Source organism: Colletotrichum fioriniae (genome assembly GCF_027942845.1).
Source record: "Colletotrichum fioriniae strain IMI 355084 chromosome Unknown scaffold_16, whole genome shotgun sequence".
NCBI classification, from domain to species: Eukaryota; Fungi; Ascomycota; class Sordariomycetes; order Glomerellales; family Glomerellaceae; genus Colletotrichum; species Colletotrichum fioriniae.
In genome coordinates this window covers 859,019-885,804 of record NW_027076852.1, presented here as the reverse complement: position 1 = coordinate 885,804, position 26,786 = coordinate 859,019, and the positions used below count along the sequence as shown (strand labels likewise).

Genomic DNA, 26,786 nt, shown 5'->3' with positions numbered 1-26,786 from the left:
TATAATCACTCCCGATTCATGCCTGTGTCGATATCATTTCATCCGGTAACTTGATGACAGCAGGTTTGTGTAGTTGGGATACGAGCCCAGTATGTAGTATGAGCACGAGCTCGGTGACGCTAGCCATCGTAGTTTGTTGTGTCCATTGCATGTTGTGACGAGCTAGATGTACAGCGTCTCTAAGGACTTGAGACCAGAAAAGACAGCGCGCCATTTGTCGCTACGCTTCTTGCTCTTAGCCTTGCAAGCGACATCGATAGTGCGACGAGGATCTTCGTAGCCAGTGTACTCAACAACGGCGTGCTGGATATCCTTGCACCAGGCTGATAGCTCAAGTGAGGCGCTCATTCTGTACAAGGGAGCTTTCATGTGCAAGACGTCAATGGTCGAGTTGAAGTAGACCATGTCAGGAAAGCGGGAGGTCTGGCGATTATGAACCTCAATGTCAAAGCCCAAGCCCTGGTCGGTGTCCTCCAAGCGAGGCATGCGAACCTTGTGGCGAACGGACTGAGCGATCTCGCGAGACAGGTAGTTGATCTGGTTGTCGATGGCGTTGTAGTTGCTGATCGACTCCTCTTTGCCCTTGAGATGAAGCTTTGAGACTTCGCGTTCTTCTCTATCCAGTCTATTGCCGTTACCCTTGATTGGGCGGCGATAGTCGTGGATGACTGCGTCGAAGTGACGAGGCTCGAGGTAGAATTCCTTCCAGATCATGACTTGGATCTCGCAAGGGAATTTGGCGAAGTAGTGGAAGCTGTCTGAAGGAGCTTGAGCTTCGACTTTGGCTTGGCCCTCGGCTTGGACTTGATTGTCGGCCTTGGCCTTGGCTGCGGTCTTGAGATTGGTCATCTCGCTAGCAGCGGAAGACTTCTTGGTGGACTTGCTGCAGCGACGAGCACACATTGTGAATGTTGTTTATGGATGAACAAGAATTGAATGAGTAGAATGGGTAGGTTGTGTACTGTGGAATGCTGAAGAGACGAAGTCTGAAGAATGATGTGTGTATGTAGGATGGATGGATGGATGGATGATCTGTTACGGATTGGAGAAAGAAAAGGCAGCTTCTTATACCCTCTGACCAGGCGTCTGGTGGAGAGTTCGCAAAATTTGGACCAAGCCCTGTGTATTAGCTTTCAGTCCCCCATGGTAAGGAACCTTAGTGAAGGCATTGATGGCCACCAGGTCATCTTTCATAACGCCACCCATTATCAAGGGCAAACCACCCACGACATTTCCCAAACCCCCTTTCATCATATCTAAGGACTAGTGGTACCTTTTACATTTCAGATACCTTTGCAGGATGCCTATACCATCTTTGAAATTTTCAGGTCATTGCCAATAGAACAATTCATAATCTGCCGTCCTGAAAAGCCGCCAATCCAAGCACGTGGCCTCTTCTCTCTACGAAGAATTGCTGCCTTTCTCAGTCGATCAAGTTCTGACTTGAGCTACGTGGATGCTCTGGATTGTCCCGATATCCTGGTGAACGCAACGCAACGTTCCGGTAACGATTCTAGCGGGCCATGACCTGTATGACCGAGTTACCCAAATATTGGGTAAGTTAAATCTCTAAATGGAGTACATCAACACCTTTACTAACCCACAGTACCTATTTGGTCTCGTACTTAGGCTGGTAACCGAAAAAGTGTATTTAGTATGAACTTGATAGTTCTGGCCCTTTTCCACACTCATGACATTCCGTGATTATTATGAAAAGAATCTCTCACTTTGTGACCTGAACAGTGTTTCTCCGAGAAAGGTCGTCTATTTGTCAGCTTACAACTACTTCATTATTACTATAGATAGTGCGTACGTTTATCTTCTCCTCACGATCAGAGTCTAGCCGAAGTAAATCGGGACGGCTATAGTGCCCGCACGTGTCCAGAAGCGTCTTTGCTTCGATGATCTGATCCATGTCCAAGTCGGCGTGCAAGATACCCTCCTCATCTTCCGGAAGGTCTTGTGAGAGGTTGCTTCCATCAGGCCCATAAACTGCGCAAAATGCGCCGCCTAGCTTGTTGTAGAGCTGTCCAGAATTTGTCTGCATCTTGTCGATCGTGTCGGGGGTCAGAACACTCGTACAGTGCAACACGAAACAGGAACCTTCAGCGGCGTGTATTCGAGACATGCTTTGTTGTCCCAGTGTAGTGTCAGTATCATCCGCACAGTAGGTCGTTCTTAGTGGCTATCAACGTAGCCATGTATGTTAGGGATACTGACCTTCCGTCGTCGTGTTCCACAAGGTCTCTTTATTGTTGCTCGGCATCATCGGCAGCCAAGCAGAAGCGTGAACTTCCTCCATTTTGTGCATATTTTTGGTACTTTAGCAGAGGCTGAGTATGTTCCCAGCAGTCGTGTCCCCCAATTTGCCAACCTCCGGGAAGTCCGCAACGTTGATCAGGGATGATCCACTGCCTTCGCCGAAGATTGTTCTCTTATCGTGGGTAGGCTTGGGTTTGAGCCGAGTCATCCTGACATGGATCAGTCCATCAGAACCGATATGCGACTGCGTCATGTAAAGAGAGTCATCATCGTTCTCTCAGTATCAGAGATGAACTTCGATGTTGTTCTCTGCAGCGATGGCGCAGATTTGTTCCATGTCTGGCGAATTCCGCTTGAGAGGAATCTTGATGTAGCGCTTGGTCAATTCAGCGTCTATCCCGCGCGACCTTTTGAACTTAGTTGGATGTTTTCAATGCCGGTGTGGAGGAATTTTATTTCTCATACCGAATCCAAAAGGGGTAGCCTGGGATGAAGCTTTCAGGAAAAGCAACCAGCTGTGTGCCTGCCCGGCCAGCTTCGGCAATAGGTTGGCAGGCCATGTCAACACTGGCCTGGAGGTCAAAGTCGATCGACGTTGCCTACGCCAGAGCCACCCGCACATTCTGAGGAGCCGTTTCTTTCAAGCCGATTGGCATCTAAAAGGCTTGGTTGGAAATTCTCCTTGAGCTTTCAGCGGATGGGAAAACGAATATTCAGCCAGGATTGGTTCTTTCAGAATCATCGCTCACTTCATGGCCCTCTCAGACTCAGATGAGGACATTTTGCCGTATTCGTCATCCAGTCGTATGAAGGCAACACATATGACGCACGTATCAATCAGTAGCAATCGAAGCTTTGATTACTTTCCCGAACCAGTAAGCAATTGACTGTTAGCTTATGAATTGAGAGTTGCCTTTCAAATGCCGAAAATCCGTGGAAGCGGGTGAAGAATCCTCCTCATACGGGTAACCTTTCCTCCTTTGATATGTTACTGTCCCAAAACGGAAGATTTGAACCGCCACAGTCTTCTTCGCTCGTTACCTACTGTATGGATGCCACAGCACAATTGGTTCAACGTGCTTAGCCTTGGCTTGCCATGTTGGAAAATTGCCATGTTGAAAAACGCTGGTGAAGTTAAGACGGCCATGGAAAAGTCTGCTTAGGCAAGCTGGTGTCAATCTCGCGACTTATGAATAAAAAGAGAGAATGTTTATTACAAGCTGGCTAATCCAGGATTTTGGTCATTATGATTTACGGCGAGGAGATACCCTTCTTCGCCATAGTCTGTTTGAAGGCTTCGAGAGCAACCTCTGGTTGGTAAGCAGGGACTTCATGACCCGCCTCGTGAACCCTCAGCCAACTCAAGTTCTTGATATTTTTGTACTCGCCCATCTTCTTGCCGTTCATGTTGAAATCTTTCATCTCTGCCTTTTCGAACTCTTCACCACCTATCTTCTTAGCTGCGTTATAATTACCAATGTAGTTGCAGATGAAGTCTATGGGCGATAGTTAGCAATGTTACAAAGATCATCGAGGACATGCACGAGACTCACCAGCATCACCGGACCAAATAAGAACTTGGACGTCCTTCTTTGTGATATCTTGAAGCTTAGTAAGGAAAGATCGCTGGCCTATGACCGACTGAGTCAGCTTCAAATCTGGGTAACTCACGTCAAGGACACTTACCGTCGCCAGTTGAGGTAAACTTGTCATACGGTGCTTGAGGGCACTCTTGATACTCGGACTTAGCCCCGATCGCCTTCATGACCTCAGGCTTTTTGATGTATGCCTGATAGGTTCCAGGAGGGAATTTGTCGTCTACGGCTCTGACATCGTACACGTTGAATGTCTTGGCCGCTTCGATGGGTGCCTCAACGGCTGCATAGCACGCATTCTCAGCGGCCACGCAAGCTTCATTCTGTCCCTCAAGGCCGGTGCACTTCTCCATCGCAGGCTTGCAATCCTTCTCGTAGGCCTTAGTGAGCTCATCAAACTTCGGCTGGTCGATGATCTTGTTGTACGTGTTGTTCACTGCATACTCCAGGTAATCCTTGTATTGGACGACTGTCACGCGTTGTCAGCATCCATCACCTCAACTTACGTCAAGCCCGTGGAATCTCCGCATACCTGGATCAATCCAGCCGTTTCCGATGCCGAGAGCGACAATCTTGATTTTCTCGCCCTTAACGGTGCCCTTATCAATAGCATCGTTCTGAGCCTGGAAATGATCGATGAACTCCGGGCCGTAATGGCCGCCGTACGACTCGGTGAACAAACCGAATTCACGGCCCTTGTAATCAGGGAATTTGCTGTAGAACGACTGCATCAACGCCCAGACTTTTGGCGCGGCCTTGACGGTGCTGTCTGTATCACTCGTGCCGTAGCTGAAACCGGCCCCGATTGGTTGGTCCACATAGAGCTTTGATGGGTGTGCCGCCGTCAGCATGGAACATGGGGTAATAGCATTGAAAGACAAAGTGAATGTGCGGAGACAGCACGGTAAGAGGACGAGCGCGGTTGTATTAAGCTTGTGGGGCCGTGTCAATCACACACCGGGACGGACGGAGACTCACCATGTTGGCAACATTATTCCATGAGTTGGGGTTCAGGATGGGATCTGCGCCGGGGGCCTTGTTGAAGGTGCATGGCCCGTTTTCTTGGAAAAGGCCGAGCATGGAGCTGCAGCCCGGGCCACCGTTCAGCCACAGAGCGACGGGGGCCGTATTCGCATCTTTGCGAGCTTCGAAGAACCAGAAGAACATGTTTTGGTCGGTACCTGCGGTATCTCGTCAGCATGTCTGCCGTCATCACAAGGGTAGTACAGGTTGAGGCGAGGAGAACGACTTACCGACGTCGAAGTAACCAGAGTATTGCTTGACACCCTTAGTTGTCTCGCAGATTCCCGAGTCCTGGACGTATCTTGTTCTGGAGCTTGTCGCCGCATGCTCATAAACCGTGAAGTTCGTTCCCAAGTCAGACATAAGGCTGTAGGTCCTGTCGACAGAATAGCTCTTGGGCGTCGCAAGCGCAACAGTGAGGCTGGCCAGGCCCAGAGCGGCCACAGAGCAAGGAAGCGCAACTCTCATTTCGGCACCGTTGCTTCGACAGATTGGTAGAAACGACAAGAAAATGTAGATAAAATGATATCAGATCGCCCCAGGAGTGTGTGGGAAATCCAGCGAAGCAAAGGGCGGCAGGTGGGCGGTATTTGAGCTCAGCACGATATGTGGGAGCACGGGTTGGGGAGGGTGTAGCGCGGGGACGCCAAGTAGGACAGTCTTAGCCGATCTACGCAACTAGAGTTTGTCGTACGGGGACCTCTAGACCACAGCAGCCTCAGCTTTTGCTACTTCATCACTAGATAGGCAAAGAAACACGAGTTCTCGGAGTCGGGGGTATTATTAAACAGGCAGAGTTGCTTCAATACAACGTGAGAAGAAACAAAGCCTGTAGGCTACTGCAGCGCGCCGATCACGCCTGTCGGCAAACCTGGTGTAAAGTTCTCGGGAGCCGGCAGATCGAGTGGATCCCGCCGGGCGGGATAGACCGAAGGTCGAAGGGCCATCGCCAGCTGAGCAGTTCCACAGCTGCGTGCATTTTTTCCCTGTTTGAAGTTCAGTTGTGCAGCAACGTGCAGCCGCCCGTGGTGTAGCCTCGGCCAGACTGTCTCTCAACTCGTCGGGTGTTTCGTCTGAGCGCGCCGTCTCATCAAAGGGAAACAAAGTCAACATTAGACACTGTTTCGCTGGCGAACGGAACAGTTCGCTTCCCAAGAATGAGCCTCATTTTCAAGAGAAAGAGCGCTGAAGTGTTCGGCAAGCCTACAAAACAGATAATGAATTACCTACTAGAGTCTAGAAATTTGGGAGTCGAAAGAAAGAGCGTTCAAAAGTAAGTTGGGGATGTGAGATGAGGTTCCGCAGAAGAGTCTCGTGGAAAGTTAAGCCCCTGGCGGCGATCGCCAATCATGAGAGCCAACGCTAAAATACGGTTATCTGCACATGCCGCCTTGCGGTATGTTCTTTGAGATCTACAATTTAATTGGAGGACGCCTCATCTTCATGCGAGGAGGAACCCTACCAATGCCCAAAGTCAGCCATCACAACCGTCTCCTTTGTGACGTTTAGGAGCCCTTGGGACGTTCTAAAATATGCTGAGTGAAAACTTGATCAACAGCTTACGATGCCTAGTTGAACCTTCGTGGGCACCGGTAGTAGACTTTCGGAACCCTAGAATCCGCCCAGTCAGAATCACGATAAGCTAGTGAAGTAAGGCTGGCACCGAAAGCCACGCGATCTCAGCAAGGTATCGAATACCACGGAAAGAATACAGGGATTTATTACAGTCAGATATTATCATTATTATCCTTCTCACATATCATATACTGATCCCGTTTCATGTACTCATGTCATGCGATCGTCGTGAAAATATTTACAGAATGTGCAGATCTAGGTCTCAAACCTTAGATGGCTTTTCTTGAACAACCGGCTGCAAGTCAGACTTCGCGATGCTGTTCCTCTCACTATCGCTGTCGCTGGGCACCACACCGTTGTTCTCCAACTCGGTGATCCTAGCAGTCTGTTCGCCTCGCCAATCTGCTCCTGAGTCAGTACTACGATCTAAGTGACACTTGAATTGTGTGGTGATGAACTTACGTCTTGACTTCCAGGCTGGTACACCAGCAGCAAACATCTCATCAATCTCCTCGAGAGATTTCTTGGACATCTCGGGCATGCAGAACCAGCCCCAAACCAGTCCGCAGGCTGAAATCGAACCGTAGATCAGGCCGACTCGAGAACCAAGGTTTGCTGGTTCCTGCAGCAAGTAGGGTAAGGTGAAAGATGAGATAAAGTTGCAGAGGTTGGCAGTCAGCCAGAAAAGCATGACCGATTTGTCTCGAAGGGTAATGTGGGGAATCTCGGTCTTAGTAAGTTGCAAACTGTATAGGACGTCAACAGAATTTCTTGCGGTCGCTGTATGCATTAGTGAGGGAGAACTTACGGGCCTCCGAAAGACACGAAGTGGAAAATGGGGAACATCATCGTCAATGCGACAATGCCCTTGTTGATGTCGACTGTCGGATGTGCGATCGTGCCCAATCCACCCATGACCATCAGAACTGCAGTTTGCATGAAGCCCATGTACAAGAAAAGCGGCCGGCGACCGGCCTTGTCGATGATGAACATGAACGTGATTGCCGTCGCAAGCAAGAGGCCTCGCTTGACCATGGTTGCCATGAAAGGGTCGATGACCTTCAAGCTCTTCAAGAAGATTGTGCCGTACAAATTGGAGAATGATGCACCTGAAAGTTGAGCCAGTGCAGCAGCAATGAGGCCGTTGACGGTACGACGCTAGACTATGCATTAGCGGATGAAGTGTACCATGGAATAAGTTACTCACCAAATTCGTGCCTTTGACCAAGTCCTTCCACTTGCCGGTAGTCTCGCTCGTGTTGAGAGCTTCTTGGAGAAGTTTGGCTTCTTTCTCGGCGTCATAATTCGGCATCGCTCCGTATAGATAATCCAGATTCTCAACTGCTTTGGCATAATTACCCTTTCGGAGAAGCCATCGCGGAGATTCGGGAATGAGAACCCAGAAGAACAAGGAGAAGGCCGGAAAGATGAAACCGATGCCCACCGGAATCTTCCAGCAGTTGTCGTCCGTGAGTTTGCTCGTAACGTCGGTGATAATTGACGCAATGAATGCTGCGAAAACTCCGTTCACACCGTAAATGGCTGTAAGTGAGCCTCTGACAGCCGCAGGTGCGATCTCGGCTTGGAACATCGGAATGAGAAATGCCTCCATGCCGACGTGGAAGTTGACAATCATCCGGCCAGCGAGTAGCTGATTGTAACTCTTTGCAGTGTAGACGATGATTGTTCCGGCCATGCAGACGATGTTGGTAAGAATAAATACCAGCCTTCGGCCCCATCGCTCGCCGATCTGAGCTCCGCATATTACACCGACAGCATAGACGAGGAGGGGAAATGAGTTCATATAAGCCAGCTTGTTTGATGTGAATCCGAAAGCCTTTTTAGCTGGAATGTAGTCGCCGAACCGTTGTTCAAACGCTTTGAGCCCGTTGTCAGCTAGTCCTTCCTGGTTCTCGTATCGAAATATGATACTCACGTGTCATGGCCTGGATGGTGTTGAGTGTCGATCCTTCATATCCGAATGTGAATACACTCATGCCAAATACCAAGGTGACCATCAACAGATTAGATGTGATGTGGCGTGTCACCTTGTAGTTGTGACGGCGGAGGAAGTCGAGCATAATGGGCAATTTGTTGTTCGTGTCCAAAAGAAGGAATATTCAAGACCTGCTGAATTACTTTAGTCTCTTGTGTTGGCAATTGCCTTTAGCCCTCGTACGAGCCAAACAACCAAACCACCCGAAAGTGGGCAGGGTGGCTTTCTCTTTTATGAAATGAAGATCTATCTCCGAGTAGGGGGCGAGTGGGAAAGTCTGGTGGATGGTGGTCTTACACCTCTGGGACTCACGGACAACCAGGAAAACCCAACCCAAACCCTCAGACCCCAGCTTTGGACCTTGATGTTGGTGGTGCGAGCTTAAACGACTCCCGTCGGATGCCGTCGGGGCATCACGGCACCACCAGGACGCTCTGTCCACCAAGTGTACTATACACCGTTTCAATTCAGGCCGTCTCCTTGCTCCTGAGGCAAACAACATCCCAAACTCCATTCTATATGACGGTCAGAAGACACAAGACCTCCCCTAACCATTGTCGAATCAGACCTGTATGCGCTGATCATGGCAATCAAGTGCCAGACGTCTTCCACGACGTTTCGGTAAACTGGAGACCTGGCCTGTCCCCCTACCCCCCTCGACCCTCGCGCCTCGCGACCCCTCTCGCCAATGCTTTTTGGACAAAGGGGTACAGGTCTTGCCTTGATCCCTTCCGGGAGGCCCGCATGATTCAACTGATCATTTCCATGCAGATGCGATTTGACGGGACCGGGCCGTATGTATCGCCACTAGTATCCACGCCTAGAAGATACGCGGGGTACATTAGCACCATCTGAATTTGTCTTGTTTTTGAGTTAATGCCGAGAAACGCATCTCCAGCAGAACCCAGCCAAACTTACCCATTCCCACACTCTGCCCATGAGGCTTTGCCCAGCTGCAGCCAGTGCAAGTCTAGCAATGAGCCAAGCTGGATTTTACTTCAAAGTCTACAATTCATGCCAAATCGTAATTCGCGAGAACGACTTGGATTCTGTCGTCCAGACTTCTGGGCCACCGTGTTGATTACTACGCAACCTAAATGCATCTTTAGTGGCACTGATGCTCGCCACTGCAGAATTGGGTTACCAGCACTTTGGCTAGAAAGACCTCTGAGTGCAGAGGCTCGATGAAATTCGCAGCCGGCCTACCCACGGAGAAAGCTCATCACCTTCTCTTCCAGCGGCCAAAGTTTGATGCAATTATGGGACGAAATCAGCCCCATCAGGAAACCACACCGATGCGCAGCGTCACAGAACGCCGACTCTCCCGTCTCAGGCCCCCTTCTCGGCCGACAAAGTGAGGGGAAGTCTGGCCATACACCATTTTCACCACCCACCATTAGTAGCAATCGATATTATCACCACTTGGTATGCTGTTGAGGCTGGTATCCACACCAAGAGCCTCATTCTTCGAGATCGATGTAACCTGACACTGAACCCGTGTGATTAGCATCCCCATACCTAGCACGTCAAAACAACGGCAGTGCATGATTGGAAGGGTCACAATAAGATGTGCCGATCCGAAGTCGTACCGGGAGATCTCACTAGTGTATAATGGATGTTGCACACGGGTTGTTGAAGATATCCGCGCGCATACAACACAATATACCGACGAGATGCAACCTCACCGCCTCCCAGCGCTGGACCTTGACGCTGTCCAGGGCATTCATCTCGGGAATCTCCAACTATTGTTTTGGTCTGGGGATCTCGCCTTCGGTAAAGAAAGCCTTGACCTTGTCTTGCTTGTCTTCAAAGAGGACGGATAGGTAGCGCTTTGGCCCGCAGCGAAACGCCTCCGCGTTTCGGCGTCAAAGAGGGGACTACCCGGATTCGGGGAGCTCGTGGCTCCGCCTGCCCGAGTCTCGTTATCCAATGGGTTTCATTCCTTGATCGCAAGTTAATACGAATTAGAAGAGCTCAGCGAGGCTGGGGCGGAATTGTCTGTTGTCGATAGGAAAATCTGTCATTATCCAGGCCAGCGGTCCGCGAGGCTTGCTGTGGACACCCATGCCATCTCCCTTCCGCTCCACGATATTTCCTTAACCCCATTATTTTACCTCGACGACTACTTTGCGGATGAGTTCAATCCTTCATCTTGTTGTGGCTAGCCTGCAGTGAACCGTTAGAAATTGAAGATGAACGGCCCCCCATCTACCTACCCTGAGACGCTACTAGATGTTTCCTGTGAGCGGGAAGCTCTGAGGTCGTACGACGAAACCTGAAGGAAAATTGGGTGACAGCGACTCGAAGGGTTCAGGTTGTTGTAAACGGGAATACCGATGAAGCTCAAAACGCCGCACGTCAGATGAATATTGAAATTTGAGCTACTTAGAGGCCAGAGGTGGCCTTTCCTCGTGGGACCTGACATCGTGATCAGACGTGGCAGGATACTACGGGCACTAGGAAACACTAGCCGCGTCCCCCCGCTTCCGCGGCACACGAGACTAGGCTAGAATGGCACAAGAGCACGAGGGCGCCAGGGATACTTGAGGTAACATTGCAGATGTCAACGATCAAGGTCCAAGACCCCGCGTAGATAGCCCGTGTATTCCTGCCTTTCGGGGGTGTTCTGCTTCAGAAATGGCACGGACACTGTCTTGAGCGATGGCCTTCAGCAGGGTCTTCGCGTGTGTACACAACATTCGAGCCAAGCTTTGGATTTTTGACACTAACATATACCAAACAATCTTGGCAGTTGCATCTATGAGGCCCTGTTAGAGGCACTCATTAGCATTCTCTATGTGATTCTGTGTCTGTATGAGATAGTCTCACATGGGCTGGGGTTCTCAGTCTACAGTCAGGAGTCGGAACTCTTAAGTTACGAATAGAGCAGCATTGACGCAAGTGAGCACGATAGTACGGAATTGGCTTACGACATTGTCCACGAAGCTATCTGCGAGTTCAATTACTTTCAACGGTGCATTCCTGGGCACGTTTTCGCGCATGGCATCGGTGGGTCGACCAAGTGAGACCGTAGGTATCCCGATATCTGCAACGTCTGATGCCAAGCGACCAGGAAACATTTTAGATCAGAACCCCACTGCCAAGACCTTTGCAGCTTTGGATGTGGAGGTCAAAGAGCTGTCATTTGGTGACATCCAAAGCTTTATCAAAGCAAGCTAACACTTTCCCACATTCCGCTCTTGGCTAAAAATGGGCCTCAAGTGATTGCTTCATAATCAAGACTGCGGAAACATTGCATCAGGATCCTATTGCCCAGAACAGCTCTTGTGGATCTAGTTGTGTGGAGGCGAACGTCTCCCGCGCGTTTGATGACGAGGGGTGGGACGGAGAAACAACCCAATGAGGATATTTCGACAAGCTGTAGCCTAGCAAATTTGTCATGGGCAATAACTTCTATTTCCCGTGGATCATCGTCAGCCTCACGATTCACTTCGATGCCGGACCAAAGGAGCGTGTCTCTAAAGGCCGAGGAACAATATCCACCACATTTGACACCAGACCACTTGAAGTCTTCCACCACAATGACGAGACCGCCGTATGAGACGATGGCGCCTGGAAACCACCAAGAGCTGGCTCTGCCACCCTGTCCCTTCACTCTACAGCCAATCACTTCGCTCACATCAAACAACTGATTCTAAACAGAATATGACTATGCCAAGCTCGTCCATGATGGCCAACGGCGATCAGTGTCAAGCTAGGTTCGGGCTGTGTAAACATCAATGAGATGATAGAAGCGCAAGTAATCGGATTGTTCCTCTTCGATTGCTAATGCACCACGGGTGCAACTACTATGCAAATAATGGTGTTACGGTTGGTGTTGGACGTCGTGATGCTCTCCAGTCTCGTACTTCAGATGACCCCTTTGCCAATGACTCGCCTGCTCAATGCGACGTTGCGAAAATGGGACCATTTCTTGGCATGAATAAAGTGTTGTAGGGGATGAGGATCAAAAAGCTTTTCGGGAGATTTTCCAAAAGGTCAGGGAAAGGAAAGCAGGGCCGCCACACAGTGGTCGAGAGTCTCATCACAAAGGCAAATTTTGTTGTGTGTGCCTGGTCTCGTCTGATGTGTGATACATCAACTGACTTGTGCGACGGACCTGACCCCGACCTTCAACTTGACGTCACTTTTTCGTTGGAAAGCGGCAAATAATAATCCAAAGGTAGGATTTACTGTCCTCTGTTAGCCTCTTTTCGGAGGTCGGTGCCCTGAGCGAGGCCGAGCGCGTAGAAGGAGAGGCTGAACTCGCCCAGTGCTTAGCCGTGATCTAACACCAGTTCCGATTCGCCAATGCTTTTTGTCTGTGGTTTCAGCCTACCGGGACGACGGTCATGCTTCCGGTCCATGTTCAAGTTGTATGGTCCCATCAGATTATTGCCACGTTGTCCGATGCTAAAGGTCTCTTCATGGTGAGCATCGCGACTTTGACCTCATAATTCGGATAATCCGGCTGGATATTATCGAGACGGATATTACGGCTGACAAAGATGTGAAGATATTTCAAAGTGATGTCAATACCGAGGCCGAGAGTGATCAGTGCTTCAAGTTGAAGGATCTGATTTATCCTCAAATGTCAAAGAGCATAGTTGAACAATGAAGGTAGTGTAAATAAGCAAACTTAGGAGTTCCGGAAGATGGATAAAACGGTTAACCGGCTTCTTCGACGTTCCGATGTCGTCTATGTTCGTATACTTCACTTTATCAACCATGACGAAAAGTCTGAAAATGTCTGACCGCAACTTTTGAGAAAATGCAGGACGTAGTCTTACCAGTTGCACCTCTCGTAACAATTTTGATGCTTGCTCCAAAGACATCCAACCACGCTTAAGTTGCGATTGTACTTCTCCATGCAAACGAGCTGGCATTGTCTAAAGTCTCCTATCGGGTCTAGCTTCGAAGTTTACACCTCGTCAAAATTGTCTCTACGGTTGCTCCCGTTTGAAGCCTTGGGCACCTAGGTAGGAGCCTTGGAATATCTAGAGGCCAACCTTCGACGGTGTCTGGGGCTGTGCTGACGACAAAAGGCTTGGAATGAGACTTAATATTCTGAGAGTGAGAAGCGGCCGCAAATCACTTCTGACTACTTTCGCCGCAATGGCTAAGAGGGCCAGAAAACATGAATCTTATTCGCCTTCCCTTCCCTTCCCCTTTTCTCTTGCTCTATTTGTATCACAATGCTGGTTGCATGAAATCAAGTTTGTTCATTCAGGAATTACCTTAGCTTACTATGGGTACCGGATCGATTCACTAAGACCCCACTACGCGACGGCCACTTGCCCAGTTACTAAGGATACGAGAGTAAGTTATACGTTGCCAGCCTGATCTCTTCAGGTGAAAAGTCCCTGAAGGTCTCCGAGGCACAAATGTGACCAAACCTTTCCCTCCCGCCATATATATCGCCAGGCCTTTCATGGCTAGTCCATGGAGCAAGGGGAGCATGCAGCATCTTCGGGCTGCTGTTGAGCATAGCGGTTGCCCCTGTGAACTGTTCACGGTCTTTCTGTAGGTCAGCCGGAGAAGAAAGCTTTTTACTGCATTGATGCAAAAAGGCCGGTCTTCTCACCCTTAACTTTTCCTTTGCTGGATCCGAATGGTGAAGTCACCGCGGTAGGGTTTTGAGACTCGAAGTTGAAGGGACGACTTGGGCTCCCACTGAACCCTCCGAAGAGAGGTTTGCTTTCTTTGACTCCTAGCCCTCCAAAATCGTTGTCGAAGGGGAACGTTTTTCGATCCTCTGAAGATCGTCTCGATGTCCCGTCTGTATTACCGGAACTTGAATGAGGCTGAGTTGGGCTCGGATCCAAGGTGGTGCTGGTTCTGTCATTGAACCCGGCGGGTTTCTTATACGTATTGCCTCGGTTTCCGCTATCCTTTGTTGTTGATTTCTTTGCAGACTTCTCGGCAGTTGGCGCACGGCTTCTGGGGGGGGTTAATTTGACCACTAGTTTCTTCGTCTTCTTAGGTGGAGTAGAATTGACCGGCTCGTCAGATTCAGATTCCGTAGATGGTCTGACAATAGGAACTGCCTTTAGTATGGGTGCTGGGCTTGATCGTTGGCTGTGAAGTGTAGCTGTCATCAGCAGTCAGTATTAAGTCTAATCCTGAAGCGATACTGTACAACACTTGCTTACCATTTGTAGACAACAGTCCATCAATTTCCCGCTGAACGCTCTTCGCGGGACTAGTGGGTTGAACTGAGAAAATGGTCATTGGGCCATTTTCTTGCAGTCTTTCAACTGGAACGGCACGGAGATATGCTTACCTGTTACGCCTCTGGGCCTATATCGGCGGCATTGATCCAGACCCTGCTTGAGAAGCTTGATATCGCTCTGTAGCTGTGTGCGTCGCACACGAATTTCCTCCGACTCGGCCGCGAGCTCCTCTAACCTTGTATCATCCATTGCGTTGACGTCCTTTGGTGTTAGAATTCTTGGAAGCTCTTGTATGAGACAGCTCTCTAACGCCAGGTTGATCAGGTTATCTGTAAATGTGCGCAATGTCATCTGCGCCAAGTCAGTAAGCTTACGGCTCGTTAAGTTAACAAATCATCATAACTTACTTCGTAGAAAGTTTGCATTGTTTCTATGGCCCACCCGGTCCCAAACTCAGTGCGTCGATATGGGAGGTCTGTTCCCGTGCGTTGGGAGCCTTCTGAGCTGTCGTCGTCTGAGTCATCGTTGTCGGAATCCCCCGAGGCATCGTCCAAGTCACGATCAGAAATCCTGCGATCCACAGCTTCCTGAAAGTCAGCGTCAAGAGGTAGTGCGTATCCCTCTTGGATGGGTCGAAGAAGCTCCCGCAACTTGTTCTCGAGGATTTCCTCCTTTGCGTCAAAAAAAGGATCAACACAAGTCGACAAAATGGTGGAAGTGGTGCTGCAGGTGCCCAAGGGTCCAGCTACGTGCTCAAACGCCTGGTCTACGAATGCCTTCGCAACAATGATGATTTTCTTCAGGTGTAGCCTGGCGACGGCCTCCCAGGGCTTCGATTGTCTCTGAAACAGCTGCACAATCAAGGTCGTGTTGGCATATCCGGGAAACTCGGTACCCTGATTTGCGGCCGCTTGCCGCTCCAATTCAGTGGCCATCTCTGACCAAGTGATTGGTTCTGGCATGGGAAGGTCGTATGGATGCTTTTCGAGAAACTCTGCAAGATGTAGAGGCATGGTCCTCCGTCTCTTCGTTGCAGAAACGCCCGGGGAAATCTTCTGCAATGACCCCTGCATAAGGAGGATGTGACGAATGGCTCGGTTGAAATTTCGCAGGTGAGAGCGTAACTTCCGATCAGTCCCATCGAATCCACCAAAGAATGGATCACTGTAATGGCCCTGAATGCCGTCGCGTACAAGTCTCTCGAACTCTGCCGCAATGTCCACGAGATACGCTCTCATACTTGCAGCACTGGATCTGGCCTGCCCTAAGCGTGCGAGCTCAGTCTCATTATCAGTCAGCTTTCCCTGAATCTCTTGAAGAACACTTGGAAGGTTTTTCTTGATATGATCATGAAGGATATGGCTGAGGCGTTTCCGTAGAGCAGATATACCTCGGTGGATTACCGGTATGGAAGCCCAGGATCCGGATTCGAAAAACTTTCTCTCGACTACGTCCCGAGATTCAGCATCTACCTCTGATATACCGTAGTCTGGAAGGTTGCGCAACACATGCCATCCCAGTTGGAGGTTGTGAACAGCCTCGCGGCCTCTGACTACTTGAAGGTACTCGAGTTCGTCTGGTGATCCTGGGTGGAGTAGATCTGGCTTGGTAATGACCCCAAGCGTACGTTCTCTGGCAGGGTCATGTTTCGCGGCCTCCTCTAGAACTCTCTGGTTGGCGAGCTGATTACTTGCTGAAATGACGGCGAGAATGATGCTGTTCTTCTTTTCCATGTAACTCTCCACCAGCTCCATGACGGTTGTTCTACCCTCCGCTGACTGCTTTGCTGTCGCGGTGTGGAAGATTCCAGGCAGATCGACGAGGGTGAGAGGGTACAAGTTTGGACCCTCGACCTCCAGACGAAGAACGTCCTTGGAAAATCCTCTGTTGGAATCGGTGAGGCCCATGTGCTCTTTGGCGGCCGCAACGACTTTTCCAATGTCTTCCCCCTCAGAAAAGTTGACCCGTATTTCCTGTGCCGGTTTAACATCGTTGTGGAACCGAATAGTTGCCTTGACACGTCTTTGGGTGCCGTTGCGGAGGACCAGCTCTGTGGCAAAACGAGTGCACAAGCCCGAGCTGACCGGGAACTTGACATGCGAGATGGCCTCAAGGACAGATGACTTTCCGGATGACTGGTCCCCCACGACGATGATTTGGGGGAGATTGACGATCTTGCCAATGCCAAGCGAGGAAAGCTTGTCGGTTGTGTCGAACAAAATTCGAGTCTCGACAGAGTTCAACTCATCGAGAGCTCCAGCATCGAGGGTAGCTTGAGACATGTTTGAAGGAGTCTGCGCAAGTAGTTGCAAAGAGCTATGAGCTGCGGATGACTTCGGTCAATATAAGTGAAGATTCCGCGGCCAGTAAGAAGATTAAAAGAAAGCCTGATTTTTAACAACCCCCACGGTCGTTGGACTTGTTGGTTGGTTCTGTTGGTTCGTCTCCGGAGGGGGCGGCGCAGCTCATGCATACTACCCAACCATACAACGCCTGACACAGCTGAAATGCAGGAGACCTAGTCCAAGCCTTGAACAAAAAGATACCGAATTAGTGTAGATTTGATCAGTTGCTCCCCATTGTAGCTTGCGGTCCTTGTTGGACGGCCCGGCCGGGTTCCGCATCCATCCTGGATCAGCCCCAAGGACGCCATCTTAGTCCGTATGTTCCGAGCTCATGTGGACTCCAACCCTGGCGGCCCCTCTAGGCGCGCGCCAACACGCTGGCTTGGCAAGGCACATTCGAGCTTGTTAGTTGTAGTATTGAATAATTTACCAGACGGGGGTTTGGCAATTTGGAATGTCACGTGCAAAAAGGTGCTCAGGAGTGAAGTAATCAATGGGCGCGATTTTGTGTTCTCCGACTTTGTCTCTTTACAACATAGAATAGCTTGGAAGTGTTAGGCACTAACGCTATATCTAGTATGGCCTCTCACATCCTTCATACCCCGATTCCCTTCTGCCACATTTCGGGGCGTTGCTCACCAGGCAACTTTGGCAATGGGGCCTTGCGGGAACAGCCTTAAAAGCAACTTTCGAATTTCATCTGCGAACAAGATGCCCAACGCCAAAGGTATGGGAAGGAGCCAGAACTCAATTGGAACTGACGCCGTACCGAAAAGCTTCTGGATTCCAGGAACTTCGGTGACGAAGACCGCAATAGCGAGACTGATGATGGCGCTCGCGATAAGCCATGGGTTTCTTCTGTTCTTAGTGATCGGGTCTGCCTGAGCAATACTGAGCCTCCGATTGCGAACCGCGAGGATATTACCCCATTGAAGGAAAACCAACGTGACGAAGTAGACGCATTGACCGGTTGCATTGAAGCTGGTGAGCTCATCGAGCGTGTACCCATGGTAGCCCTCAGCATAGCCCTCAAATAAGAAGAAAAGCTCATGGATCGGGAAGCCGGCATACTTCCACATGTAGAAAAAGAACATTGAATGAGCGCAAACTGTTTCCATGAACCCGGTGAACAGATATGCTTGCGCGTAGATTTTGAGATTGATGAGGTGATCTCGCTTCGCATTCCGAGGTGGTAAAGAGAGCAAATCAAACTCTTGCTTCTCCATGATGAGGGATAGGGAGAGAAACAAGTCGGTAAAAACACAAATGACGATCATGAGAAAGACGCTCAATGGTAGAGGAACGCCAAAGAAGACGTTGACAAGGACCGGCCAAATTTCGGACCAGCTACCCGCAGGGAGAAGGTAAGCAATGACCTTTTGCAGGTTCTGAAAGACAAGACGTCCGAGACGAATGGCTTCGACGATAGAGTCAAATTGGTCCATGAGTACAAGGTCTGCTGCCTCGATCGCGACGTCACTGCCTGTGACGACAGCTACTCCGACGTCAGCAGCTCGGAGCGCCGGAGCATCATTGACACCGTCTCCAGTCACCGCGACCACATTGTCGCGGTCGCGGAACTCGTTGACGATACGCAACTTCTGCTCAGGAGTCGTGCGTGAGAATACTATCTCCTCGTACTCGCACACAACGTCCCAATCTTGAGCGAGGAGCCGAGCGATAGACGTTCCCTCAAGAAGAAGACTGCGACCGTTGCCAATAAGGCGCTCATTTCGAAGTTCTTCAGCTGTCGGTGTCATGCCCCTTCTTATGGTGTCGAAGGTGTCGGGCTCTGATGTCATAAAAATTCCAATGTTGTGAGCTATGGCGGCGGCAGTGACGCCGTAATCACCAGTAACCATGAAGAATCTCGCACCAGCACGTCGACAATTGGCGACAGTCCAAGCAGCCTCCGGTCGTGGAGGGTGAATAATGCCTAGAATACCCACGACGGTGAGATTCTCCAAAGCCTTCATTGCAACCTCGTCGCTAAAGGCATTGGTTCCGGGAGAATGAACAGTTTCCAGTGTTTTCTCGCAGATGACGACAACTCTCTCAGCATTTCGTGACAGTTTATCCTGAACATCCTTGAACAACATCTTGGCGTTGGCGTCAAGAGCCTCGATGGACTGTGCTGTCCCCGACCAGAAGCTGGTACATGCGGGCAAGAGAACATCAGGTGCACCCTTGACAAACATGCGAAAACGGTTGCTCTTCTCCACGGTGTCTTCGTGAATCAGTGTGAGCATCCACTTATTCTTCGAGTTGAATGGAATAGAGAACACTCGAGCGCAATTTAACATTATCGCATCACTGTGTCGCGTTGAAGCCGCGAATCTGAGCACAGCTACGTCGGTCGCGTTGCCCTCAGCTGTTCTCTCTTGAGGAGGTAGATGCATAGTATCCGCTCCAAATGAAGCATCGTTGCATATCAGAGCAGCCTTCTGAAGTATAGAAAAGATCGCGTCAGGCTGTTCCTCGTTGAGACCTTTGTGCACATCGTCGGGTGAACTGAGTGGCTTGTCCACGAATGCTACAGAGTTGACAGTCATTTGGTTTTGCGTCAACGTTCCGGTCTTGTCAGAGCAGATAACATTGACACAGCCTAGGGTTTCAACAGTAGAGAGACCCTTAGGCAGGATGTTGACCGCCTTCATCCTTCGGGCGACCATCATGAGGGTCAAGGCAACAGCCACCGGCATGCCTTCGGGGATAAAAGCGACGACACAGCCCATAACATTGTTCAGCATCTGAACCACGTTCATGTATGAAGGGTGGTCCCGCTTCAGCCAAGCAATCCAGGCCACGAAGATCAAGAGTGCCAGGAAGACGGTCAGAACGACGATGATCCGAACAAATCTCCATATCTCTTTCTGGATCAGGGTGGCCTTTTCTCCGACATCCGTTGTAGCCCTTGCAACTCTTCCCATGACCGACCGAGCACCGGTCAAGATAACGATGCCGACACCGTGCCCGTTCACAACAGTTGAACCCATCAACGCAATATTACGACTCTCGAGGAAGTTCGGATCGGTGGAGTCTATGGCGCCTTCAACCTCGTCGGATTCGCCAGTAAGTACGCCTCGGTCGAATCGGATATCGCCGGAGTGAGAAAGAAGTCGAAGATCGGCCGGAACCTTGCTGCCGGTACGCAGGTGGACTATGTCACCTTCCACGAGCTCAGATGCTGCTATGCGCTTGACATCACCATTGCGCATTATGAGAGTCTCCGAGGGGAGGAGGCTGGTGATGGACTTCATCGTCTTCTGCGTGGACCAGTCTTGAAAGGCGGAGAAGCCGGCCTGGAGAAAGATGACGATAAAGATCAAGACAGCCATTGCAAGATTTTGGGCGGAAGGAGGATCGCTCAGAGGCTTCCAACAGATGAAGAAAATGATAGCTCCGATCCACAATACGGAACAAAAGCCACCGAAGACGTAGACGAAGAGCTTCTTGAGGTAGTTGGCTTGTGGCTCTGGAAGGGTGTTGGGTCCATTCTTCTGAAGGCGAGTAGATGCTTCCTGATCGGAAAGTCCTTGGTCTGGGGAAACACCCAGTTGCTGGCAGACCTGGGCACCAGGGAGGGTGTGAAAATTGAGCTCAGCAAAATACTCGTCGTCACCTTCCTTGGTCGCCTTGAGGTCAGTCTCTGCATTCGCAGTAGCATGCTGGGATTCCGAGACATGAATTGAAAGAGTTCGATAGCCGATTTGAATCCCAAAGTTTTCCGAAGTGCTCTGTCGACGGCGCCTCGATATGGAGCTTGCAGCTGAGCGTGATGATCGAGGACGATTGGCGCTCTTGTTGTTACTATTCGGCCGGCCACGAATGTCGTTCCCCATTTCCTCGTCTCCGCGAAAGGATATATGGGCATTGTGACTACCGTTGGGGCGGATAATCTCTGCCGACTTCTTGGGTTCTTCCATGGCAAAAATGAGGAATATGTACCACAACAGCGCTACGTCGTATGATGAGAAAGACAATGCACGTAGAGGTGAACACAAGCGATGCAAATAAAATGCAATGCAACAATGTCTGTTGTACCGATGAACCAGAATTTCAACTCGAATTTTTATACCAGAGACGCCTTCAATCACGCCTTGAATAAGCTGCCTCCCCAATATCACTAACACGAGCCCTGGAGAGCTGGGTGAGAATGCCAAGAAAAATGCCTCATACAATACGGGGGACACGCCCCTTCTCCCTTTCGGACGCGAAGGACATCCATTACGTTAAAATTACCTACAAGCTGCAACTTCCCCATGGGAAACGGGCGCAAAGCCTTCAGACAAGAACAACGCCGTACCAATCGCTTGCCAAGAAATTTGACGTCTGGTGGCCAACACCGAATATGGCAAACCGAGCATCATGATTGTTAATCCCTCAACCGAGACCTCACATGGGAACAAGTCGGTGAATGTGTCCCGTGATCCTTGTCCATGGGAACTTCTGTCCTCTAGCCATTGAGCTTTGAAACAGGGCCAGGAACCATGGCGTTGACACGAGAACCCTGGCCTAGCACCTCACCTCAAGTTCGCCTCCTTCTCCTTCACAATTCTCATGTTGTTCCCTATATGAGTCCTAAGGCCACTATGAAAACATCTTCAGGCCAGTAACCACGCACATGGGAGCCCTCCAACCAACTTGGGGCCGTTTTGGTAGGCGTTTGAGTCGCTTTTGCGTTGCCAATCAGCCTTGGTTTTTAATTACACCTCTGCCTAGAGGGAAGAGAACATCCGTCGCCGATCATTTCTGCCAATACCAACGCCACAAACAACGCCGATAAATCTAAACAGATTTCTAGTTTTGATACCACTAACACATTCCGGTACACTTCCCTTCGCCAATCAAACCGTCATTGGCGAGGATTGCTCACAGAAAGCTCAGTGCAGCCGCCTGGCTTGCTACGGCGACAACGTGCTCGGTGTGTCTAGAACATCTTTCTGCTTTAATATGGTAGCCTAGCTCCTATGCGATCACATATCCTTCTCCAGATGCATTAAGTCGTGGCTCATGAAGCACCCAGTCACATGCCGACTATGGCAAGTTTTGTTGTCGTGTTTCAGATTACACTAAGTATGCTCACACTGGCACCTGGTCGAGCTCATTTCAAATTTGATTTGTGCCATTGAAAGTTAGCTACGAACAATTCCCATATGAGTGTATTTTAGCATTTTCAGTGGAGGATAAGGATATGGCAAAATTTCCATCACCAACTTTAAATAGTGCATGAGATTTGTGCTGTCAGCATAAGCTCTACCCGATGCCTTGACTGATCGACCAAATCTTGGCGATATAACAGCATCCGACTTTCTTGATTTGTCGCTGTCCGGAATCGTTTAGCATAGCCCGATAGTCGACATCAACGTCTTCTTTGTCACTCTGCCCGTCCTCGGTTTCTCCGGCATAGGCTTTAAATTAAGCTGAAAAAGACCTACTAATCATTTTTCTATACTATGGAAAGTGTGAATCCGCATCTATTGTTATATCAATAAAAATGAAAGATTTGGAAGATGGTAGTACATAGATATGTTGGTATAACGCATCGTATTCTCATAGCAGTTGAGAAGCCTAACTATAGCTGGCACGTTCCATTATAGTTGGTCCTCATTTTCGGCGTGCTAATAAGTGTATCACTTTCGCCGACGGGGTTAAGGTAAAGTCGTGTTGAGAATGATGCTGATGAATTCGTAGAAGCCAGCAGCTCCGTCAGCATTGCGAGGATATTGCAACGCTCGCCTTCGAACGCCCCTGCCCAGCCGTTGAGGCGCATTTAGTTCGTCTGCAAGGCCAGATCGGCCCGGCCTTCATCGGTGCATGTGGTGGCAGCGGGGAGACGGCGGACACGCTCGGCTCCAGAACTCCGTGCCCGCCAGCTCAAAAAGCCCCAGAGGCTCCTCCGGGTCCCACTGAACACTATGTCAATCGACTGATCCTGACTGGTGCAGATACGAGAAATGGCAACTTACTTATTGAGCGACTCATGCCAAACTCCCTTGCTAAACGCATCTTTCTCTTCACTAAACACAGATGACAAGTCAGCGACCAAACGGCGTGTTGGAGTGTACATATCAACTGAATCACTCACCTCCGTCGATCCCTTCGTGCACTTTTTCGGCATTGGCAACTCCAGACTCCCATACCTTACAGCACCACAGTGCTACGAGCATGTCAAATTGGGCACGCGGCAGGGCCGCCGTGATGACCAGGCTTCGCTCAGTAGTATCATGCATGGAGGCAATCAGTGCCCCTTGCGCATCTGCCCATCTATTTTTGTTGATACTGAACACGGGGGCGCTGTCCTTGACAAAGTTGGGTATGCTGTACTGAGGCCTAGATTTGTAGGCCCGGGACGCGCCGGCTTGCACGCTCGATGAAGTAGTGAGGCGAGTCGGACGGCAGCTTCACGTAGCCACCTGGTCCCGAGCGCATATATCGCAAGTCATATATATGGCGTCGACGTCCCGAGCCATCTTGCTTCGGCTCAACGCGCGAGAGCTCTACCTCTATGGTGATATCCGAAAGGCTTGTAATACCAAGACTGAGATGATACAGTGGCGGCGAATCTGTCGTCAGAGCGTGGATCGACTGGCCTACTATGACGATGGTCGTTTGGGGGCACACCTCTTGATACGGCTGCGAGACCGCGTCGTAGGGTGGCAGAGGCGTCTCGGTCGAAGCACGGGGTTCGGTCATCGTGCTGTCAGGTACCAAGAATTCTGCAATTCATTGACATGTGCAGTTCTGGTGGTCTCAGAGAAGTGTGCGCTCTCGGGAGTGAAAGTAAATAAAGGGGAAGAGGAGAGTTGTGGTACCGGCTTCCTTGATTGTTAGATGAAAAGAATGGAGTGGAGGGAGGCACAGCAGGCAGGGGCAGCTCGCGCAAAGCCTCGCCACTGGCTCTCAGGCTCGCAGCAGCTGCAAGAACGTGCAGGGCGGCCAAAATCTTGCTTGGCCGTTTTGATTCATGTCGCACGTCGAGGAAAATGAACAGGGCGGACAAGAAGAACTTGCCAACCGGCCACGCAAAGATGATAGCTGCCATGTTGCAGCAAGATGACTAGAAGGCAGCCGTCGCCTCACTCAGTCAACCGCGATGGAACTTAAAACGTTGCCCAAGAGCGGAGAGACTGAGAAGTGCCATCACTCTGCATACAGCTGACGGGTAATACCTACCCCAGCAACATTACTCGTAAAGGAAGGTGAGAGCTGGGCTGGCCCATAACCACACTGTATTGCAATGCAAGACATGGGCCCACCGGCCACGAGCTCCAACCTTGAACGCGATTAAACTACACTGGCACACGATGCTTGGCGGGCGGGCGGCCACCACAAGGCGCGCACTCATGGTAGTGAATCAACTTGGTATCAAAGCGGCGCCGGGCCGGGTCTATAGTCAGCTGAATAGTCCGTGCCGTTTTTGTAACTCCTGTTCGTGATGATAATCAAGGACGGATACAGCGCTGGCCCAAAATTGAACTGACACATGGCCGGTTTGTCGATTCCTTGCCTCTCATCCAGGCCCGGTGGTTTCAATGTCGCACAGCCGGGCTGTCTACCAGTCTCTAGAAAGTCTACTCGTGAAAGAAGGAGGTAGATCTCGCCTCGTGGCTGTCGAATAGCGACAGTTCTGTCGATGCATGTAGATGTGTGTGGGCCGGCCCTGAGAGGTGAGGAGGTCCCGTTAGAGCGCCGAACCAACCAATCAACGAACGTGGAAACAGACACGGAGATCGGATCGAAGACGCAAGCAGGCCGTGGTCCCATTCTTGTTGTGGTGGGCTTTGACAACAGAAAATATTGTAAATAGCCGCTAGGTTCCCAGATGAAAGCTTCCAATATCTTTTCTGACCACACACACCAATCATCTAGGTACATGAAAGGCTTCTGTCACCACCCAAAAAACGCCACCCTGCATATGCAAGAGCCTCGTACATTATGGTCAATGACAGGCTGGGTTCATGGTCGTTTGTTTTTAGGTGATAAAGAGAACACATGAACATCTCAAGATTGATCATTGAATGAATTGATCGAAACCTCGTGTCACAATAACACATCGCCCCCCCCCCCCCTTCTTAGTTATAGACTGGTCTGACAGGATTGATCCTCAGCTCTATAACTCTCAAATTTCGTCATACTCTTCGCATCAATATTTGATTGAGAATACCTATACAGAAAGGAAGATTGGTTTTAGATACATTAGATCAGGGTCTTTTCTTCTTTTCGAGATCTACTGCAAATGTCAGAGTCTGTACCACAAACAAAAGATCAGACCACCAGCCGTTTCATACTACTCTATCATTTACCAGCTTTTGAATCCAATCACTATTGATTTGGGAGCGTCGCGAGAACTACGGTGCAGCCTCACTTGTACTCTATCCGTATAATTTTGACGCAAGGAGAACCGGCATGACAAGGGTATTGTGAGATTGGATTCTAGACATTAATCCATTGAGTTACCGATACTCGCAGCCTATTTCCCCGAAAGTTGTGTCGATGAGTCTGTCGGATATTTGCTCGATAATAGAGAGGTCTTGGTAATGGCATTTCAGGCTGGCCCAGATCGCACTGCATCCCGATTGGAATTTACCCGCATGAAAATAGAGATAACAGGTGGGGCGAGAATCTTATACTCCGCTGCTATAGGACGCGGCGTTGGCGATGCAGCTTCAGCTCCTGCAACTTCCAGTTCCCACCGCGCGGATCATGCGAGATATGATAAACGCAAGAGTGAGGCGGCCACCCCCATGATAAATTGCTTATTATCGACCTCAAATAGGAAGTAGATGCGAAATGTCTCCGAGAGCCCCTCCAATGTCTCACTCAGTAGCCTCGAGTTGACCAGCTGTATAAGGACCGTTGGGGCCTTTCGGTGTCCCTTCGGACTCCAGAATTAGCTTCTTAAATATCGTCCATCTTGGATACGATGGAAGCTTGATCGCATACTAGATTTGACACATCCATGGTCACACCAAAACTTGTATAAACCATTGCCGAAAGACATCACTTGATATCTGGATCCAACATGAGCGATAATCCGTCCTTACACGCTGCCGTTCCCGTTGTAGGGAACCAACCGCCAAATGACGATAGCCAGGCAACCCCTCCAGAAGCTTCGCCTCTCGAGGTCACCAGCGAAGTGCAACCCGCCGCATCGTCAGAAGAGCATGAAGAAGAGGTGCCCGACAGTGCGATCATTAGACAGGGAGAGACTGCCCTGAACATTTTCCTGCGAGCGCTGGAGTTCGACACCGAATCTTTACCAGACATCGGAAATTGGCGTAACATGGTTAACACCCCATCTACAAAAGACCAACAGACGCCTCTGCAATATGCAGCCTCCCGAGATTTTCCCAAGCTTGCGAAGGTGCTCATCGACAATGGTGCCGATCTCGACATTGGCGGCGCTAATTGTCCTCTTCTAATTGCTCTGAATGGAGGCTACACCGGACTTTATAGGCTACTTTTGGAAAAAGGAGCTTCACCCGATTGCAAAGACTCAGACGGATGGTATCCCATCCACTTCGCCATATGGGCAGATTTCGATGAAGAATTTATCAACCTTTTGCTCAAGCCAGAGCAAGCTTTCGAGCCCCCGGGGCTGAATGAGAAAGAAGCCTTACAGTCATGGACGCCACTCAGTCTTGCCTCCTGTTATGGAACAATTAACTGGGTTAAGCCTCTGTTGAAAAAAGACGCCGATGGTTCTCTTTAAGATAAGGATGGTTGGACACCGTTAATGTCGACTATCCAACAGGGCCACTTCAATACATTCGACATCATATTCGATCACTTTGAGACAAAAGACGCCGCAGCC

At 50.0% G+C, this 26,786-nt stretch overlaps 5 protein-coding genes across 5 annotated transcripts; all 5 read right to left on the bottom strand.

The window, feature by feature from the left end:
• Positions 1-162: 162 nt before the first annotated feature.
• On the bottom strand, positions 163-903 carry N0V96_011100 (uncharacterized protein; the record flags this gene model as incomplete). Its single annotated transcript, XM_053197203.1, has 1 exon — positions 163-903. One exon carries the CDS (start codon positions 901-903, stop codon positions 163-165), a length of 741 nt encoding a protein of 246 aa, XP_053045294.1.
• Positions 904-3,513: 2,610 nt separating this feature from the next.
• On the bottom strand, positions 3,514-5,024 carry N0V96_011099 (uncharacterized protein; the record flags this gene model as incomplete). Its single annotated transcript, XM_053197202.2, has 5 exons — positions 3,514-3,758; positions 3,816-3,893; positions 3,949-4,326; positions 4,390-4,681; positions 4,836-5,024. 5 exons carry the CDS (start codon positions 5,022-5,024, stop codon positions 3,514-3,516), a joined length of 1,182 nt encoding a protein of 393 aa, XP_053045293.2.
• Positions 5,025-6,717: 1,693 nt separating this feature from the next.
• N0V96_011098 (uncharacterized protein) lies at positions 6,718-8,151 on the bottom strand (the record flags this gene model as incomplete). The annotated part of the gene is made up of 4 exons (XM_053197201.2): positions 6,718-6,857; positions 6,918-7,201; positions 7,264-7,613; positions 7,663-8,151. The coding sequence occupies 4 exons, from the start codon at positions 8,149-8,151 to the stop codon at positions 6,718-6,720; spliced, it is 1,263 nt and encodes a 420-aa protein (XP_053045292.2).
• Positions 8,152-14,500: 6,349 nt separating this feature from the next.
• N0V96_011097 (uncharacterized protein) lies at positions 14,501-16,906 on the bottom strand (the record flags this gene model as incomplete). The annotated part of the gene is made up of 5 exons (XM_065759158.1): positions 14,501-14,529; positions 14,735-14,975; positions 15,032-15,691; positions 15,818-15,888; positions 16,108-16,906. 5 exons carry the CDS (start codon positions 16,904-16,906, stop codon positions 14,501-14,503), a joined length of 1,800 nt encoding a protein of 599 aa, XP_065612256.1.
• Positions 16,907-17,604: 698 nt separating this feature from the next.
• Positions 17,605-20,895, bottom strand: N0V96_011096 (uncharacterized protein; the record flags this gene model as incomplete). Its single annotated transcript, XM_065759157.1, has 1 exon — positions 17,605-20,895. One exon carries the CDS (start codon positions 20,893-20,895, stop codon positions 17,605-17,607), a length of 3,291 nt encoding a protein of 1,096 aa, XP_065612255.1.
• Between the last annotated feature and the right edge of the window lie 5,891 nt (positions 20,896-26,786).